At 40.6% G+C, this 19,745-nt stretch overlaps 1 protein-coding gene across 5 annotated transcripts in view; it reads left to right on the top strand.

Moving 5' to 3' along the window:
- LOC126458564 (protein ECT2) overlaps positions 1 to 19,745 on the top strand; it is a 229,105-nt gene that overhangs the window by 137,269 nt on the left and 72,091 nt on the right. For all 5 annotated transcript variants that reach the window (XM_050095689.1, XM_050095688.1, XM_050095687.1 and 2 more), the window contains 2 exons: positions 8,361 to 8,549; positions 14,561 to 14,768. In XM_050095689.1, the coding sequence (XP_049951646.1) occupies positions 8,361 to 8,549; positions 14,561 to 14,768 (397 nt within the window). The remainder of the gene's footprint in view (positions 1 to 8,360; positions 8,550 to 14,560; positions 14,769 to 19,745) is intronic.

Below are 19,745 nucleotides of genomic sequence, written 5' to 3'. Positions count from 1 at the left end.
CATTGTGCACCATGCAATATCAGTAAGAGAGTGTGGTGTATTTAACAGTTTTTAACAGCTAATATAGTCCTGTGACCTGCATTCATCACTTCTTTTCATATTCTGACATATGCCGATAACAGTTGATGAACAGAAGTAATGAATGCAGGTCACAGGAATATATAAACTGTTAAATATGCCACACTGTATGTTAATGATATCACACGGTGCAGTATGTCAGCTCTGTTTTGTATCTTGTATATGTACTCATATCTTTAAATTAATGATATGAATATAATAGAGGGAAACATTCCACGTGGGAAAAATATATCTAAAAACAAAGATGATGAGACTTACCAAACAAAAGTGCTGGCAGGTCGATAGACACACAAACATACACACAGAATTCAAGCTTTCGCAACAAACGGTTGCTTCGTCAGGAAAGAGGGAAAGACGAAAGGATGTGGGTTTTAAGGGAGAGGGTGAGGAGTCATTCCAGTCCCGGGAGCGGAAAGACTTACCTTAGGGGGAAAAAAGGACAGGTATACACTCTCTCGCGCGCGCGCGCGCGCGCACACACACACACACACACACACACACACACACACACACACACACACGCGCGCGCGCGCGAGTGTATACCTGTCCTTTTTTCCCCCTAAGGTAAGTCTTTCCGCTTTCGGGATTGGAATGACTCCTTACCCTCTCCCTTAAAACCCACATCCTTTCGTCTTTCCCTCTCCTTCCCTCTTTCCTGACGAAGCAACCGTTTGTTGCGAAAGCTTGAATTTTGTGTGTATGTTTGTGTTTGTTTGTGTGTCTATCGACCTGCCAGCGCTTTTGTTTGGTAAGTCTCATCATCTTTGTTTTTAGATATACTCATATCTTTAACATGACATCTGGTCTGTAAGACCAGAAATAATGTATTTTCGATGGTTATTTGTTATGGACATGTCAAACATATTTTAAGTTTCAACATGCCCTTAAAAATGGCAAGCCAAAATCATGATTGTGTACAATAAATGAATAATTAACAATCAAATTGTGGAAATTTCTTTCAAAAAATTCTGTATGACTGTGGTCCCCCACAAAGGAAATGTCATTAATAGCTTGTTAGCATGGAATAGAAGAAACATAAAAGGAGTGGGCAATACTGGTCTCTGTCACCATTTTACCCAAATTTCATGTCATACGCATAATATAACTGATTGCTTGTCATGATGATAATTCGTATTAAATTCATATCAACACAGCACTCTTTATTTGTTGTCGCTATGGGAGCACTATCATGCTGATGCAGTGGATGCATAATTGCAAGTGGTTGGTAGTCTATAGGAAAGATACTGACGTTTGAGGTGTTTATGAAAACACGTCTGTTTCATTATTCATCCAAGTTAATACAGTAGTATGAATGAAAACCAGAGAAGACTGTCACAGGACATCATACCACCTCTGTTTAATTACTCTCACTCCACAGAATGTGTGGATAAGTACTGTTCGTCAAGTTTCTGTCAGGGTCACACACACACACACACACACACACACACACACACACACACACACACACACACAGAGTCACTCCACTACCCATTGTATGCATCAATAAAGAACACTCCATGCAACCTCCCACTGCCATGCAGAGCAAGCACTACATTTATTGCACCACTGCAAACAAATGTTACATGTTTTTATTCTTTAGCGGCAGCACAATAATGTAAGGAACTGTTCAGTTGTCTCTGGGAGGCAGTGTGTCCTTTTTTTCTGTACTGATTTTGCAGTGAAAATCCCCAGAGTAGTTGTCACTAATGTCTTTGGTGTTCAGTGGTCCCTCTCTTTTAGTCCTAAAAGAATAGTGTTAGATTATTGGTCACTTTAAGTTTTGAACTTGCAGAACTGTTATTGAATTGGGCTTGCACAATTCATGCAGACTCACTCTACATGTAGACCCTTACGGTTATACCCTATTCAGAATCAATTTCTCATTTGTTACTTAACTGAAATCCTTTGTTGATATTCATACACCAAGTAACTTGTCCCCAAATGTTTTTCCACTGCATATGTTCTTGTTCTAAGTTGATAGACGAAAAACCTGAGCGTAGCAAACTTTGAAAAGTTAAATGAAAACATGGTCTGCTGTATCAAAAGAAAATTTCGCTTGAGGAAACTATAAAGTTACTGAATAACCAGACTGGCTTGCCTGTTCTTACTTTCAGGAGCTGAAATTCCAGTACTAGTCGTAGACGCATTTGTTTTCACTTCATACTTACTCTGAAATTTTTCCAAGGAGGGTAAAGATACTAAAATTTCCACTTTTGATACAAATAAATTGATCAGTTTCAAGAGGCATCATACTATAAGAACTAAATTTTATCGGTGATGCCAAAAAACCTTATTATATCCCAGATAATAGATAATTGATAATTGATGGTTGTCCACTGAGCATATAATAAAAACTTTGTACTCCAGATTCTAGGAGGGCAGGAGCAAGTGCTCTCTCTTGTACCCCTTTGCAGACATCTATTTTCATTACTGAGTTGTCCCTCTTTCCTCCTTGAGGGAGGAACTAATAATTCTGAAAGCTAGGATAGTTTTTTTCTCTTGTGTGTGCTCCTACAAGCATTACTGCAATTTCGGCTCCGTAAAGTAAGGACTAGCAGCCATTCTCTCTCTTTCAAAATCAGTCTTCTGTTCTACAAATATTTATTTTGCCACCCAATATGCATTTTGAAATGCAACTTCATCCTTGGTGCTTCAAGTGAAGTACCTTCGCTGAGATCGTGACACTGTAGAAACATGTATCTGTAGGAGGGACAGGAATTTTTTTTAATCTTATCACGGACATATTGATATTGCTACGTCTTTGCATATGACATAGAGTGAGGTTTACTCTTCATATTTAACTGTTGTATGTACACTGCCTACAGAAATATCGCTGGCAGTTAATTCAGTGAATTTTGTGTTAGGTAAGACTACCCCAGGTAAACAAATTTACAGGTACCCAGTTATTCTATTTGACAAAAGTAGTAATGTCTTCAGTTGTAGGATGAATTAATACACAAATATTGAAATTACCCTTCCCATTCCAGTGGTGAGCGGTGCTCCACACTGCACCTTGTTTTCAACTCCAACGTCAAGCCTAATTGGACATAATGTTTTGTAGCTCTCATATGCTACGTTCTCAAATATGACTGTATAGGCATCAGTGCTGCATAGTACTGTCATCTGTTGATGCCTGTGTTAACTTGGTGTTGAAAACTGTAGCAGTTGTATGGAGGAAAATGATTGTAATTAATACATTCAATTTAGTAGGCACAAAAGATCATCATGCACAGTCGTTACTAGGGAAGAGATTGTAGTTTTTTTAGAGGAATGTGTAGGTGAAAATAAGTGAGAGAATGATTTTGTTGATGACAGTGATTCATTTGTAAACAATTTAAGAGATATGGTGATGGAAATAGTCCATCCTAAAGAGTTTAAAAACATATCACACAACAAAAAGTTTTGTGTGGTAATGCATATGTAAATATATTTGAATGAAAGTGTACTTTTTGTTTTTATCTATACCTTAATTGTTGGTTATGGCCTCACTGTTCCCAGATACACACACTCACAGCTCTGTACTATGTGCTCACCGCCTGGGTGGCAATGGTGTGTATAAGAGCCCACAGAGATGCCATGTGTCTGTGTTGTAGAATACATTGGGTTAATTTTTGCAAAACATCTGTATTACTGATGGAATAACAATGAGCTACGAACTCCAAACAGGAGTGAAGTGTTTTCGGTTACTTGTGTGGTTATTAGTTTCATTCTTAAATTTCTTGTGTGTTTGTGAGCTTCCTAGGCACAGTGTTCTGATATCTACATCTACACCTGGACTCTGAAAACCACTATAAAGTGGATGTCAGAAGTTGAGACCTCACTGTAACAAATATTTGAGTTTCTTCCCGTTCCATTCACCTATGGACAACAGTAAGTTTGCATGCATGCAATAATTAATCTAACCGTTTCCTCACAATCCGTACATGGGCGATAAGTAGGGATTTGTGTATTTCTAGAATAATCATTTAATGCCAGTTCTTGAAACACTGTAAGTAGGCTTTCTCTGGATACTTTGTCTATCTTCAAGAGCCTTCCAGTTTAGTTTCTTCAGGATCTCTCTGACACTCTCCCATGGGTCAAACAAACCTGTGACCGTTCATGCTGCCTCCTCTCCTCTCCTCTGTACATATTCCATATCTCCTGTTAGTCCTATGCGGTATGGGTCCCACACAGTTTAGCAATATTCTACAATGGGTCGCACAAGTGATTTGTAATCAATCTCCTTAGTAGACTGATTACTTTCCCAAGCATTCTACCAATAAACTAAAGCATACCATTTGCTTTACCTGCAACTGAGCCTATGTGGTTTCGTATCCCTAAAAAGTGCATCATCCAGACATTTGTATGAGGTGGGTGATTCCAACAGTGACTCATTGATTTTATGGTCATAGATTACTAAGCTTTTTTTCAGTTTGCGGAATTTTACGTTTCTAAATGTTAAAAGCAAGATTCCAGTCTTTACACTACAACCCCTCCCCCTCCCCCCAATCCCTCTGTTTATCTATAAACAGGTTTAAGGTGCTATCTGTGGCTGATAAAAATTCTGACTCAGATGCAGCCGCTTGTCTCATTTTAGAGGAAGCCTCTCAGCCTGCAAGATCTGAGCAATTATAGAGGGTGGGATTATTAGTAATTGGGAGCTCCAAAATTATGCACATAATGGGCCCCATTAAGGACATGGTTACCGAGGAGAGGTCCCCCAAAATGATGCCCATCAGCAACATCCTTAAATTGCATGGACAAAGTGTGCATACCGGGGTGAGTCATCCAAGATGTGAAACACATCCTTCTAGATGCCACAAAGAGCACAGTGTGCAGCCAGCTGCAAGTGATGGCTCATGTGTGTACTAGTAATGTGTGCCACTTTGATTCAGAATAGATTCTCTCTGGTTTCAGTCAGCCACACTATGTGATCAAAAGTATCTGGAAACCCCCAAAAATATGTTTTTTCATATTAGGTGCAGTGTGCCACCACCTACTGCCAGGTACTCCATATCAGTGACCTCAGTAGTCATTAAACATCGGGAGAGAGCAGAATGGGACGCTCCGCGGAACTCACGGACTTCGAATGTGGTCAGGTGATTGGGTGTCACTTGCTTCATACATCTGTACGCGAGATTTCCAGGTTCCTAAACATCCCTAGGTCCACTGTTTCCAATGTGATAGTGAAGTGGAAACGTGAAGGGACATGTACAGCACAAAAACTTACAGGCCAAAGTTATCTGTTGACTGGCAGAGACTGCCGACAGTTGAAGACCATCACACAGGAATTCCAAACTGCATCAGGATCCACTGCTAGTACTATGACAGTTAGGCGGGAGGTGAGAAAACTTGGATTTCATGCTCGAGCGGCTGCTCATAAACCACACATCACACCAGTGAATGCTGAACAACGCCTCACTTGGTGTAAGGAGCGTAAAATCGGGCGATTGAACAGTGGAAGAACGTTGTGTTATCACAGCACAGGCCTACATTGATGTTTTAAGCACCTTCTTGCTTCCCACAGTTGAAGAGCAATTCGGGGCTGGCAATTGCATCTTTCAACACAATTGAGCAACTGTTCATAATGCACGGCCTGTGGCAGAGTGGTTACACGACAATAATATCCTTGTAATGGACTGGCCTGCCCTGCCCAGAGTCCTGACCTGAATCCTATAGAACACCTTTGGGATGTTTTGGAACGCCGACTTTGTGCCAGACCTCACTGACGGACATCAATACCTCTCCTCAGTGCAGCAGTCCGTGGAGGATGTGCTGCCATTCCCCAAGAAACCTTCCAGCACCTGATTGAACGTATGCCTGCAAATGTGGAAGCGCTCATCAAGGCTAAGGGTGGGCCAAGACCCTATTGAATTCCAGCATTACCAATGGAGGGTGCCATGAACTTGTAAGTCATTTCAAGGGAGGTGCTGGAATACTTTTAATCGCGTAGTGTAGCTGAATTGGCAAAGACTGCCAGTCTTGATCGCGAGATGGAGGCAGAGCTAGCCATTTGTAGCATCCATGTTTCTGAAATTACTCCTTTCAGCTGTATATAAAATTTTACATGAACAAGACTGGTTTCATGGTTTCAAGTCAAATCTTTGGGTGTATAGCTACAAGATAGGAAACCTACAATTGACATTGTAATAGTAAAACAGATACCTGTCCCAGTAATAATACCACAGCTGTAATCACCCCCTTACGTACATAATGGCAGCTTTTAGATCAGTTGAAACAGGTCGCGTTCCTGTAAAAGTGGATTACTTTAGAAACATTGATTACTTCAGCTACCGTTACCCGCAGCAAAAAATTACTTAATCTGTAACATCATTGACAGAACTAGTTGCAGACCTTTGGTACAGAATCGAATGGAGGGTTTGAATCAGAGGCTCAGACAGTTTGACAACCATGTAGGCTGCAGATTCTTCGTCTTGCACCATAATGTGGTGGATCATCGGGCTTAATAGATCAGGGATCGACTACACGGGTAGTGGAGGGCTGTGCGTAGAGCACTAGGCAGTTCTTTTAGGTTAGAGGGTCTTGGAGAAGAACGAAAAGGGTTTTAGTTTCAAAGGGTGCAGATCAAACATGGGACAAGAATTGACATATGACCCATGGGTATTATAGTAGTAAACTGTCACAGCTGTTGGGAAAGAACCGGAGCTCCAGGTGCTAATAGAAAGCACTGGAGCACAAATTGTTTTGGGTACTGTAAGCTGGCTAAAACCAGAGTAGTTCAGCTGAAATTTTTACAGAGGACCGGGCAGTGTTCAGAAAGCATAAATTAAGTGCAGTTGATGGTGGTGTGTTTGTTGCTGTTAGATGTAGCCTGTCTTGTGGCAAAATTGAAGTAGATAGTTCCTGTGAGGCAGTATGGGTAGAGGTTATACTTGACAACCAGAATAAATTAAGAACTGGTTCATTTTACCAACTTTCTGATTCAGATGATACAGTTGCTGAAAGCTTGAAGACTTGAGTCTCATTTCAAATAAGTACTCCACTCATACAATTATACTTGGTGGTGACTTCCATCTACCCTTGATTTGTTGGCAAAATTACGTGTTCAGAGTTGGTTGTAGGATTAAATATTGTCTGAAATGTACCAAATGCTTTCTCTGAATATTATTTTGGACAACAATATAAGGAAAAGATAAAAGTGCCACTTACTGTAAGGGTGACCCTTTAAGTTGCAGACAGGCACAATGAAAAGGCACTTACACATTAGCTGCATTCCAGTCCAAGCTTCTGGAGATAGTAGCCGTGTGCTTGCCAGTGTAAATGAGTGTGTGTAAGTGTCTTTTGTTTCACTTTTGTGCAACTTAATGTGTTATCTTTACAGTAAGTAGCAATCTGTCTTTTCCTTGTATTGTTCACTGCCTACACTATTCTTGTGTGTCTGTCATGTGCGAGATTATTGCTGTGCACTATGCAATTCATGCCAGATAGGATTGACAGACCACATCAAAAACGTTCAAAGAGGATCAGCTCAATTTTTATTATCGTAAAATAGGGAGTGTGTGTCACAGATGTGATAATTGTGGTGGCAATCATTAAAACAAAGATGTCTTTTGTTGTGGCGAGACCTCTTCACGAAATTTCACTCACCAGTGTTCTCTTCCGAATGAAATATTTTGTTGACACCCATCTACATAGGGAGAAATGCTCATTATAATAAAATAGGTGAAATCAGAGCTTGCACAGAAAGATTGAAGTGTTTGTTTTTCCCACACACTGTTAGAGAGTGGAATGGTATAGAAATAGTGTCAGATACATAATTATGGATTATAGAATAGTTCTTTAAGTGTAGATCGATTACTATGCACCAGAAAAAAAAGGACGGCATTGAGTGGCAGACAGGCACATTTAAGAGTAGATTGCTGGATGTTGTCTATCAGAGAAAATCCATTGTAGGTGGTACCACCCATTCTAGGAATTTCCTGCACCATGAAAGGCAGGGCCATACGTGAAAGCAGCCTATTTTGCTGCAACCACTGTGTGGCAGTCTGTGGGCATTACCACTAACAAGCTGTCTGTCCATGTGAAAGACCGCTGGCAAATTGGTATCCATCCCCTTTCCCGCCCCTCACCTCTTTTATACCCTCACTATCCAACCCAACTGAGATCACTCACTCATCCCAGTGAGGCCAGACTGCCCAGATTTTACATTGTTTTTGCTGTATTAGTGACAATTTATGTGGGTGAGAGAGAATTATACACAAATCTTATGCCTAATCAGGTGTATATTGCAGGTTGAGTCTGTTTTGTATTGTGTTTAATAACTGTGCATCTCTTTTTGGCAGCTGTTCAAGAGCCCATTGGAGGATGTATCGGAACAGGGTGGTGCGCTGTTGAATAACACTGAATTAAAAATAATTTTTGGAAACCTTCCTCCTATCTATGAAGTTCACAAACAAATGTTGGAAGAACTACGCTCAGCTGCAGCCAGTTGGAAAGAGGAAATCAGCATTGGAAAAATATTTCTGAAATACGTAAGTGACAATGACTGCAAAAAACCCTGTAAATTTTTGATGTTTTTGAACATGGCTGTCATGTGTGACATGGAAAAGAGTAGCTGGACCTGTTATTAAATGTTGTTGTTGTTGTTTTCTGTTTTCTTCAGCCTGAAAACCAGTATGATGCAGATCTCCATGCTAGTGTATATTATGCAAGCTTCTTCACCTCTGCATAACTATTGCAACCTAAATCCATTTGAATCTGGTTACTGTATTTAAGCCTTTGTCCCCTTTACATATTTAATCCTCCACACTTCCCTCCATTACCAAATTCACAATTTGTTGATGCCTCGGAGTATTCTAACAGCTGATCATTTCTCCTTGTCATGTTGTGCCATAAATTCCTTTTTTCCCCAGTTTTATTCAATTTCTCCTCATCAGTTATTTGATCCACATATCTAATCTTCAGCAATCTTGTATAGCAACACGTTTTGAAATGTTCTGTTCTCTTCTTGTCTGAAATGTTTACTGCATATGATTCACTTCCTCATAAGGCTACACCCCAGACTAAAACCTCAAAACCTTCACAAAAGACTTCCTACCATTTAAATTTATGTTTAATGTTAACAAAATTCTGTTTTTAGAAATTCCATTCTTAATGTTTGTAGTCATTATTTTGATAACCTAGGAATCAAGTTAAATGTTCAGTTAGACAGTGTGTGTGTGTGTGTGTGTGTGTGTGTGTGTGTGTGTGTGTGTGTGTGTGTGCATACCCGTCCTTTTTTCCCCCTAAGGTAAGTCTTTCCGCTCCCGGGATTGGAATGACTCCTTACCCTATATATATAAAAAAAAACAAAGATGATGTGACTTACCAAATGAAAGTGCTGGCAGGTCGACAGACACACAAACAAACACAAATTTTGTGTGTATGTTTGTGTTTGTTTGTGTGTCTGTCGACCTGCCAGCACTTTCATTTGGTAAGTCACATCATCTTTGTTTTTAGATATATTTTTCCTACGTGGAATGTTTCCCTCTGTTATAATCATATGTGTGTGTGCGAGTGTATACCCGTCCTTTTTTTCCCCCTAAGGTAAGTCTTTTCGCTCCCGGGATTGGAATGGCTCCTTACCCTCTCCCTTAAAACCCACATCCTTTCGTCTTTCCCTCTCCTTCCCTCTTTCCTGATGAGGCAACAGTTTCTTGCGAAAGCTTGAATTTTGTGTGTATGTTTGTGTTTGTTTGTGTGTCTGTCGACCTGCCAGCACTTTCATTTGATAAGTCACATCATCTTTGTTTTTTATATATATATATATATATATATATATATATATATATATATATATATATATATATATATATATATATGGTCTCTACAGAAAGGTACCAATAGGGCAGACCAAGGAACTTTTGCAGACAGCATAACGTCATCTTCACATCAACATACTTCAAAATAAGACAAAGCAAGCTTAAAACTTGAGAACATCTTGACTGAGTAAGGAAAAAAGTGCAGCTAGGCCACGTAAACATTGTCAAATCTTTTCACAGAGAATTTTGCAGTATTAAGGTACTAAGAGGAATAAACACCAGTTCAGACCACTCCAAAGCCAAAATCATAACTAAATTCACACCAGAAAGAAGAATAAACTGAAAACCAACGAATAAATGAGGAATTATGACTTACATCAATTAATTAGAAATAATAATTATCAAGAAATCATAGAACTCGTAAAATTTATGTACAGTTTAGAAGAAATTATACTAAGTATCAAACAAGAAGCTGAAAATGTTGCTCTCTTAAATCCTCATATAAGATGTGGACTCAGAATGTGACAGTTCATAAAGAAAGACACCAGGCACGGCTAAAATTTCAGACCCACAAAACAGAAGACAATGTCATCCACCAACTTAAAACATACCAGAAAAAATCCACTCAAACTGTCTGAGTATGAAGTATGAAGAGCCTCAGAAACTTTAAAAAGTCAACATTGAAATCCTAATAAAGACCAGTCCTAAACACACAAACACCCAACACTGAAGAATTAAATTAGAATTATATTAATACCTTCAGCTGCTGAAGGGCATTGATATATATCAACGGGGACAGGTGAAAATGTGTGTCCTGACCGGGACTCGAACCTGGGATCTCCTGCTTACACGGAAGATGCTCTATCCATCTGAGCGACCGAGGACACAGAGGATAGTGTGACGGCAGGGACTCTCTCTCGCATGCCCCAACACACTCATTACTCGTGGAAGACATTCTTACCAAGTCCCGCAAAAGTTCGGAGAATACATGTGCATCTGCACAGGAGGAGTAGGAGGTCATGGCTCGTATTGCCAGAACTATAAACTTATATGGAGATGTTGAACAGACACCATATCCATATAAGTATATAGTTCTGGCAATACCGGCCATGACCTCCTCCTTCTGTGCGGATGCACACATATACCCGGAACTCTTACGGGACAGAATTTATGTTAACTGGAACACTACACAAAAAAGAAGAAAACTCAAGAAAGGAAGATAAGTAATCAAAAGATGCATAAAAAAAATGGACAGTGCTAGCTTCTAATGGATCAGTCTGCAAGGAAATAGAACTAGTTACGATCGTGATAGGAAAAAACACACTTGGTTCTTTGGTCATCTGATCAGGACACAAGGGAAAAAGAAATCATCAACAGAATTACAGAGAAATTATGGAACAGTTTGAGCAGTATATGATGGATTATGAAAATTGAGAAAGATGTGAGGGAACTACAAATTAGATTAGAAGGTTTATAAAACAAAGGCGAGGAACTTGAAGACAAACAGGCCAGGTTACAAATCAGTATCAGTGAACAAACAATAGGATAGGTAATTTCAGACGAAAAAAGAAAGTTGAGTCTGGGGACGTAGTAGTACTCGGCCAACAAGAAACTGAAAAATTGTGTTTATAAGATTGACTAAAGTGGTCCAACAAACGCAATAAAATTTATATAAATAAAATAAAATCTTTTACCAAGTAGAAGCAGAAACTAAGCTTAAACAGAAATTTAAAAAAAATGATTGCTTTCAGAGCCAAGGATTTCTTAATTTTTCCCAACGTGAAACAAGTAACAATATGAAGGAATAGATTGCAATGGTGAAAAGGGAAAAAAGCAAACACAGAAGGTAGAAAATTGGCCAGTCAGCCACTGGATCTTTATTGCAGCAATGTTCCCTAACAGTTACTTCACCTCAAAAGTCAGCATAGGCATTTAACTTCCAGCTACTTTCTCTTTATTTGTACCAAACACTGCCATTTTTTAGTTCTTCCACGAGATTGAATTTTTGAGTTGGAGAACTTGGCCTGCAAAAGTACAGATGTCCAGGATCAGATTATGTCTTTCAGACAGTTTTACGATTTCAGCATGTCCATTGCAGTGAATATTACAGAAATCTGTTGAACATCTCATTGTATGCAATACAAATTAAATCTTTCTCTTAAACCTGTGCCATTAATTGGAACATGAACACACCTTGCAAGCACCATAAAATTTGTGTTACTGCTTTACAGTTTGAAACCACAAGCACCCACAGATTCCAGTAGTTTATATAGTGTAGAGTGCATCTTATGCAGTCCGGTATGCTTACTGCCAGTTACATTCTCCAATTCTTTGTGTGTGTGTGTGTGTGTGTGTGTGTGTGTGTGTGTGTGTAATGACAGAGAGAAAACTTAGGTCACTCAAAAAATTTTTACCATAGTTTTCTTTGGAGAACATGACAATTTTGAATTGATGGAAAAATCTGTATTTTGGGCTGTCTGACAAAATAGTGGTCCACCTAATTTATATATGACTTCTGTATTACTGATAATGAAGAAAAATGTACAAACATTGAAATGATCGAAACAAACAAATACAAAATATCAATTGTGCATTTCCTGTTCTGCCACACACACACACACACACACACACACACACACACACACACACACACACACACACACAGAGAGAGAGAGAGAGAGAGAGAGAGAGAGAGAGAGAGAGACCATTATCTCTGGCCACCGAGGCCAGACAGCAGTCTGGGTGGTGGGGTTGAGGAGGAAGCTGGGATGGGGAGGGCAGTGGAGGAGGGTGTACTGCTGATTGTGGGAGCATGCAGGAAAGTGGTGCTGACAGGTTAGGCCTGCTAGGTGCATTTGTGAGGTTCGAGAGAGGCCCCGGGATGTATGGGACCGGTCTTCCACCTCCCAAGCGTCACCTGTCCCATCAAAGACAGGGCTACCTGTTAAACCAGTCATGTGATCGACAAACTAAACTGCAACCACTGTGCTGTGTTCTAAAAGGGCTTAGAAACCAACAAGCCACTTATCTGCATGAGCAGCCACTGACACTGTGGCCAAGACAGCTGTACTGCCCAATAGCTGAATATGCTGCCCAACACATCAGTTTCACTGAAGTGACTGGTTCACACCTTTTGCCGTCTGGACACACCACCCTGGTCAAACCTCCTGGCTGCACCTACAGTTGGCCGGTTATGCGCAACTAAGTCACGTTTTGTAGCAACCAGTGAGTGTTCAGTAGATCTCTGCTGTGAATATTACATGCAATTTGAGTGTTACATGGGATCGTAGTGAGTTATTTAGTGAATTTTTATTCCACTTGTTGTGAGTTGTCAGGGCAGATGGTTGTGGTGAGTGACAAATTCTACACAAGCAAGTGAGAGATGTAATTTGTGGGACGCGTGCATTCATCAAGCACAAAGCACATGCCTGTGTGTACCGCATCTGTCACTTAGAACCACAACAAAGCAGTCCCCATGTTTGTCTTGACCTGCACGAACTACAATCAATCATGGATCAGTGTATAGCAGCTCTATCCTGTCCCCACCATGTCCCAGCATGCTCCCACAAGCAGCTCTATAGCCGTACCTTGTTACCTTGTACTCAGTAATGAGTCTTTTGTACATTGACACAACTAAACAAAGATACTATGATTTCTACATTAGAAGTAAGAGCTGTAAATACTGCAGAAGTTGTCTGAACTAGGTTTTAATTTTTGTTTGTTCAAACAATATCAAAAAGATTGGTGAAATTACACTAGTGTCATCTGTAATCTCAGGAATGAGGATACGCAAGAACACAGTGTGCAGGTTAGATTTAGAAATTTTAGAGGGTACGGGTACTAAAAATGTCAAATACTAATGTTTTTGCCAATCTGTCTATCTGCTGTTGCCTTGTAAATAGATCTTTACCTATCTCAACTTGTTTAGAGATCCACTTAGCAGTTTTGCGATGTACACATTCACTTCCTTTTGTTAAGATTTTGTTCTTCATGTCTTTTATTTCCTTTCTTTTTTTAAGGCTAACACCTGAAATAGTTGATGAAACAGAATTCCCGGTCTTGGGTTTAAATGAGTTGTAGCAAGCATTGTGCTTTTGCTGCTGTAATAAGATGATTCTTCTTAAACCTTGTGATTAAAATTTCTCGTAATGTGTAAGTAATTTATGGAATAAAGGTAAATAACTCACCGAATACTAGAGGTGCATCTGTATTGAGCTGCCAATGCAGATGGATTGAGGGGAGGGTTATATCAGGTGGAAAGAGTGAGGGGAGAAAGGAACAAGAGAATTTGCCCTGAATCTATGTCTTTTGATAATTGTTTGCCTCCACTGTTTATAAGAGTTTTATCCCCCCCCCCCCCCCCCCCAAACTAGCCAAGTGTTATCCGTGTACAGTGTGCTGTATGCCAGGTAAGAGAAGGATTTAGTAACAAATTTGTCTGTTGCTTTGGAGGGCCCAAACAAAATCTTTTAACAAACACAAATCCGTATCACTTAAATGAAGAAAAGTGATTGAGTTAAACAGAAGGTGCGTATTCCCTCAGAGATAGGTTTTAGATAGGGGAGGGCCGTAGAGTGCCCTTACGTTTGTTTGTTTGTTTGTGTATCATCATCATCCCCCCAACACACACACACACACACACACACACACACACACACACACACACACAAACGACAAAATTTTGCAAAAATTGTGTCAATTTTTCATGGCTGATTTTTTGTGAACTTTGTTCCATTTTTCAGGTACCAGATCTAGTCAAAGCATATCCGCCATTCGTAAACTTCTTCGAGAACACCAAAGAAATGCTGGTAATGTGTGATCAAACAAAACCACGTTTCCATGCATTTCTGAAGATATGTCAAACAAAGCCAGAATGTGGCCGCCAAAGTCTTCAGGAATTGTTAATACGACCAGTACAGAGGCTCCCGAGCATCAGTCTGCTTCTGAATGGTATTTCAAAGGAACTGCTTGATACACTGCAACATTTATTGTCTTCTCTCTCTCTCTCTCTCTCTCTCTCTCTCTCTCTCTGTGTGTGTGTGTGTGTGTGTGTGTGTGTGTGTGTGTGTGTGTGTGTGTGTGTGTGTGTGTGTGTGTAGGGGGGGGGGGGGGGCATGTGCATTGTAGCACAGACAAGGATTTGTCCAAAAGGTAGCAATCTTTTCTTTATTTTTTGTGTGCCTGTAAGCAATTCAATGCTCCCCCTATTTGGTTAGTTGTTACTTTCATTCGTAAACTATTATTTACGTTCTGCCAGAACTTTCCGTATGATGTCTACAGAGCCAAAATATTAGAAGTACTGCTCACTGCAAAATGAATACCACCTTGTGGTGTTCCAGTCACATCATGTGGTAAGAAATGTATATAAGCAGAACAGATGAGTGGAGAGTAATTCTAGTGATCATATGGACCGCAAGTGGGGGAATTCCCTGGCATGACCGACTTTGAAAGAGGGCATATTGTAATGGCCCAATGCTCAGGAATTTGCATCTGAGAATCGTGAAGCTGGTGGACTGTTCATATGCTAGTGTCATGAGCATCTATGGAAAGCAGTTGAAGGACAGCGAAACCATGAGAAGATGACAACATTGAATTTCCGTGCCTCATCACAGAACCAGTACAGGAGGTTAGATGCCTTGCCTGATGTGTAAAGCAGTATAGGCAGTTGATTTGTGGCAGATCTGACAACAAAGTACATTGAAACTTCCTGACAGATTAAAACTGTGTGCCGGACCGAGACTCGAACTCAGGACCTTTGCCTTTCGCGGGCAAGTGCTCTACCAACTGAGCTACCCAAGCACGACTCACGCCCCATCCTCACAGCTTTACTTCTGCCAATACCTCGTCTCCTACCTTCCAAACTTTACAGAAGCTCTCCTGCGAACCTTGCGGAGACATGTCTTGGCCACAGCCTGACCGGATGGATCATGTTTCATGTTATACCAATTTGATCGTCATAGATAGGGTCCCACTCTGTCATTCAGATGATTGGTGGTTGGAAAAATGCTCTGCCCCATTGACTTATGCCAGTGGGGTAGTTGTTATGCTATGGGGGACATACGCTTGGTCCTCTGTGGGACCCATGGTAATCATTGATGATGATGTGACAGCTGTGGAGTACATGAACATTATTGCGGACAACTACCATCCCTTCATACTTTGTCTTCTCTCGTGGTGATAGCATTGTTCAGCAGAATTACTGTCTGCTTCAAAAGGCCATAATAATGGTAAAATGGTTTGAGGAATTGATGTCTTGGCTTCCAAATTCGCCTATTGTAACACAACTGAGAGACTGTCAAATGTCAGCTTCGCACCTGCAAGCCACTGGCCCTTAGTACACAGTAGCTGCATGTGTGGTAGATATCTGGTGTCACATACATTGAGAAACTTTTCAAATCCATTTCATGCAGAATTACTGTTGTATTTAGTTCTAGATGTGGACTAACATTCTGTTATGCAGATGGTCATAATGTTTTGGTTTCCAGTGCAAAACAGTACGTCGCCAAAGTTCTCACAGTTTCATGTTTCAATTTAACAGTAGTCATAATATTGAGGATATTTGGTTTTAAATATGATCTATCATTGTTGCCAAAGTCTGGTGGTCTTATATTCCAATGACAACAGTCATAGCATGTTTTTATGTGCATTTCTCATATACTTTATGTTATACAGTGACTTGGAATGAATAGGGACAACAGTAATGACGGAATTTCCTGGAGCACCAAGAGTTTATAACTTGCAGTATTGATAGAACTACAAATAAAGTGTAGTTTAGATTTCACTGCTTTTTTTATTTTTATTGATTATTATTCAAAGTACTTTTACACATAATCTGCACATCATAGAATTCCAAACTCAGAAATTCTTATGTGAAGAATAATGAAAATAATAAATTTTTGAAACTATAATGTAATTGATTTACTTTCACGCATTATTTCTAATGGTGTGGGCAGGCCTTGCACAGTACTCAAATGCATGTATTTAGTTGTACCTGAATTCAGTAAAAATCCATTTGCAGAGAACCAGTTATTAGTTTTCAAAAAAATATTTATATTTTAGATTGTTTAAGTTACTCCATTAGGCTTGATTATAATACTTGGATTGTCAGCAGAGATATCTGTTTCTATTCCTTGGTTGTATGTTGGAAGATCATTTAGATAGAACAGCAGCAGTGGACCCAATATTTATCCATGTGGCACACCTGCAGTGACTGTTCCCCATTCTGAAAATGAATGTGAATTTTGTACACTCCAAGGGTTTCTTAATGCTACACTGCATCCTTTTAGTTACATATGATGAAAACTAGTTACCAACAGCATCTCTGATAAAATAATATGAGCTTTTCTACGAGAATACTATGAACTGCACAAATACTTTGGATGGGTTGCAGAAAATACCAGTTCACTATATTTTGTCATTTAAATTTTGCGTAATCTGAATTGCGAATTGAAAAATTTGTGAATAAACTCTTTATTTTGAGAGAGGTGTGTTAGAGCTCTTGCACACACAGTTTTATCCACTACTTTCAAGGATGACATATCCCCTCGGTTCAAAACATTTAGAGATTGGATTGATAAAAAATAGAGAAAAATTAAGATGATGTGTTTAATGTTTCAAGTTTTCTTTATAGTCCCCCTCCTCCCCTCCACTTGAGTATAATGTACAGCACAGTCATACTGAAAGTCCTCGTGTTGGTATGTTACTCAACTTGAATGTCACCATGGCATGATGGAGGTGGTCGAGAACAGGCACTTGGTTTTTCGTTAAAAACTGCGCAACTACTGTAGCCGTGTGAGCAGGTGCATTGTCGTGCGCAAGAAGAAATCCCTCCTACTCAAGTGTTCTGAACGAACCTTCTGAAGCCTCTTGTGCAACTGATCCCAAGTAGTGGTGGAAATTTACGGTTACTGTACGTAAAAAAGACAGTGAGTGTTATCTTAACTTTCAATTTTGTTATTCACACCTTCTTTGATCTGCACAAATCATCAGAGACCCATTCTACGTAGTCTTGTCATCCATCAGTCTTCCCCATTGCCATTTATGGGCTTGTGACCTCTGTTGGGCCTCTGGTTACCCCGGCGTTGTGCGTCGATGATTTTTGCTTCTGGTGCAGCTCCCACTCGGTAACATCTGCTGAGCACCGGCGCCAAGGCACCATCTGACAGGCCTCCCGTGGCTTCCATTTTTCTCCCTCCAAAATGTGGGTTATGCATTTTTGTCGTCGACCTACAGTACACTCTTATCCAGAACTTTATTTAGGTGACCAGCTCCTCGATGTTGTAGCACAGTCCCGTTTCTTGGGCCTTATTTTTGATAACAAGGTGACACGGCTGCTCCACATTCGCCAGCTAAAACTACGTGTATGCAGAAGCATTCGCCTCCTAAGACTACATGTATGCGGAAGCTTAATGCTCTCCATCTCCTGGGCCACACATCTTTGGGTCCAGACCATTCCACCCCCCCCTCCATCTTTACCGTGGTCTGATCTCGTCCAGACTAGATTGTGGTAGCAGGTTCATGGCTCAGCAGCTCCTTCCACTTTGAAACTGCTTGACCCTGTTCACCATTGTGGGGTGCGTCTGGCTATTGGTGCCATTCGCACTAGTCCCATTGATAGTTTCCTCTCAGAAGTGGGGATTCCCCCTCTTCACATAAGATGAAGCCAACTCCTCATTTCGTACACAGTCGCCATTCTCCAGTTCCCTGAGCAACCTGTGTATCCTGTGCTCTTTGCCTATGAGGGATGTCTCCCTCGTAACACCCGTTGGCAAGTGTCTCACTTCTCTCTGTTGGGATCTCCATCTCCACTCAGGCCTGCACCTCATGTCTTTCGTCCCATACCCCACCATGGATGGTGCCCATACCACGGATTAGGACCGATCATTTCCAGAGTCCTAAGATCACTGTCGCTTGTACGGTTTTCTGGCATCTTCTATGTGCCATCCTTGCATAGTTCCAGGGTGCCACCACCATCTTTCACTGATGGTTCTAAGACATCAATAAGGTGGGATACGCTTTCACGTCTCCTACTGCCTTCGAACACCATTTATTGTCGGGATCATGTAGTGTGTTCACAGCAGAGCTTCTAGCCATTCGCAGGGTCAACCTGTTTGTTTCTCAGGCCTCCCTCCACAGTGTTTTAATTTGTTCCAACGCAACGAGCAGCTTTCAGGCTATCAACCGATGCTACCCTCGGCACCCTTTGGTCTCTATCTGTGACCTCCAGTCTGCTCTTGGATGTGTCGCCTGTTCGGTTGTCCTCCTCTGGGTCCCAAGTCATGTGGGAGTCCCGGAGAATGAACTGGCTGACCATTTGGCTAGAGAAACAGATACTTCACCCCCTTTTTTTCTCAATATTCCAGCTGCATATGTGCGGATCTATGTCAGATTTCTCTTTCCCCAAAAGTGTAATGCCATCCGGAGCTCTACCACTCATAGTAATAAACTCCGCACAATGAAGGAGACTGTTGCAGTTTGGCGCTCTTCCTTCCTCTCCTCTTGGAAAGAGTCCATTGTTTCATGCTGTTTACTCATTGGTCATACCTGCCTCACCCATTGTTTCCTCCTATGTAACAACCCACACCACAATGCGGCTGTGGAGCCAGACTGACAGTATTCCACGTATTGATGGAATGTCCCCTTCTTTCAGCCCTTTGTGCTAAATATATTCTTCATGATTTCTTAAATTTAATATTAGCAGACGATTCACAGGTGGTTGAACCAGTCCTCAGTTTCCTCCATGAAAATGGTTTTTGTTTCCGCGTATAAGTTTCTACTTTAGTCTTGGAGCAAGGGCAGGTTGGGACATCTTTTCCAGTCTTCTTGGTCTGTGATCCAATGACCACCCCCTTTTTTTCCCGATTTTTAGATTTGGTGTCACCTTTTATGCCTTTTACTGTGTATGTTTAATGTTCATTATTTTATAAT

Source organism: Schistocerca serialis, chromosome 2 (assembly GCF_023864345.2).
Source record: "Schistocerca serialis cubense isolate TAMUIC-IGC-003099 chromosome 2, iqSchSeri2.2, whole genome shotgun sequence".
In the NCBI taxonomy this organism is placed as follows: Eukaryota; Metazoa; Arthropoda; class Insecta; order Orthoptera; family Acrididae; genus Schistocerca; species Schistocerca serialis.
Note: the sequence above shows the minus strand (reverse complement) of the source record. Positions and strands in the feature narration are given on the sequence as shown.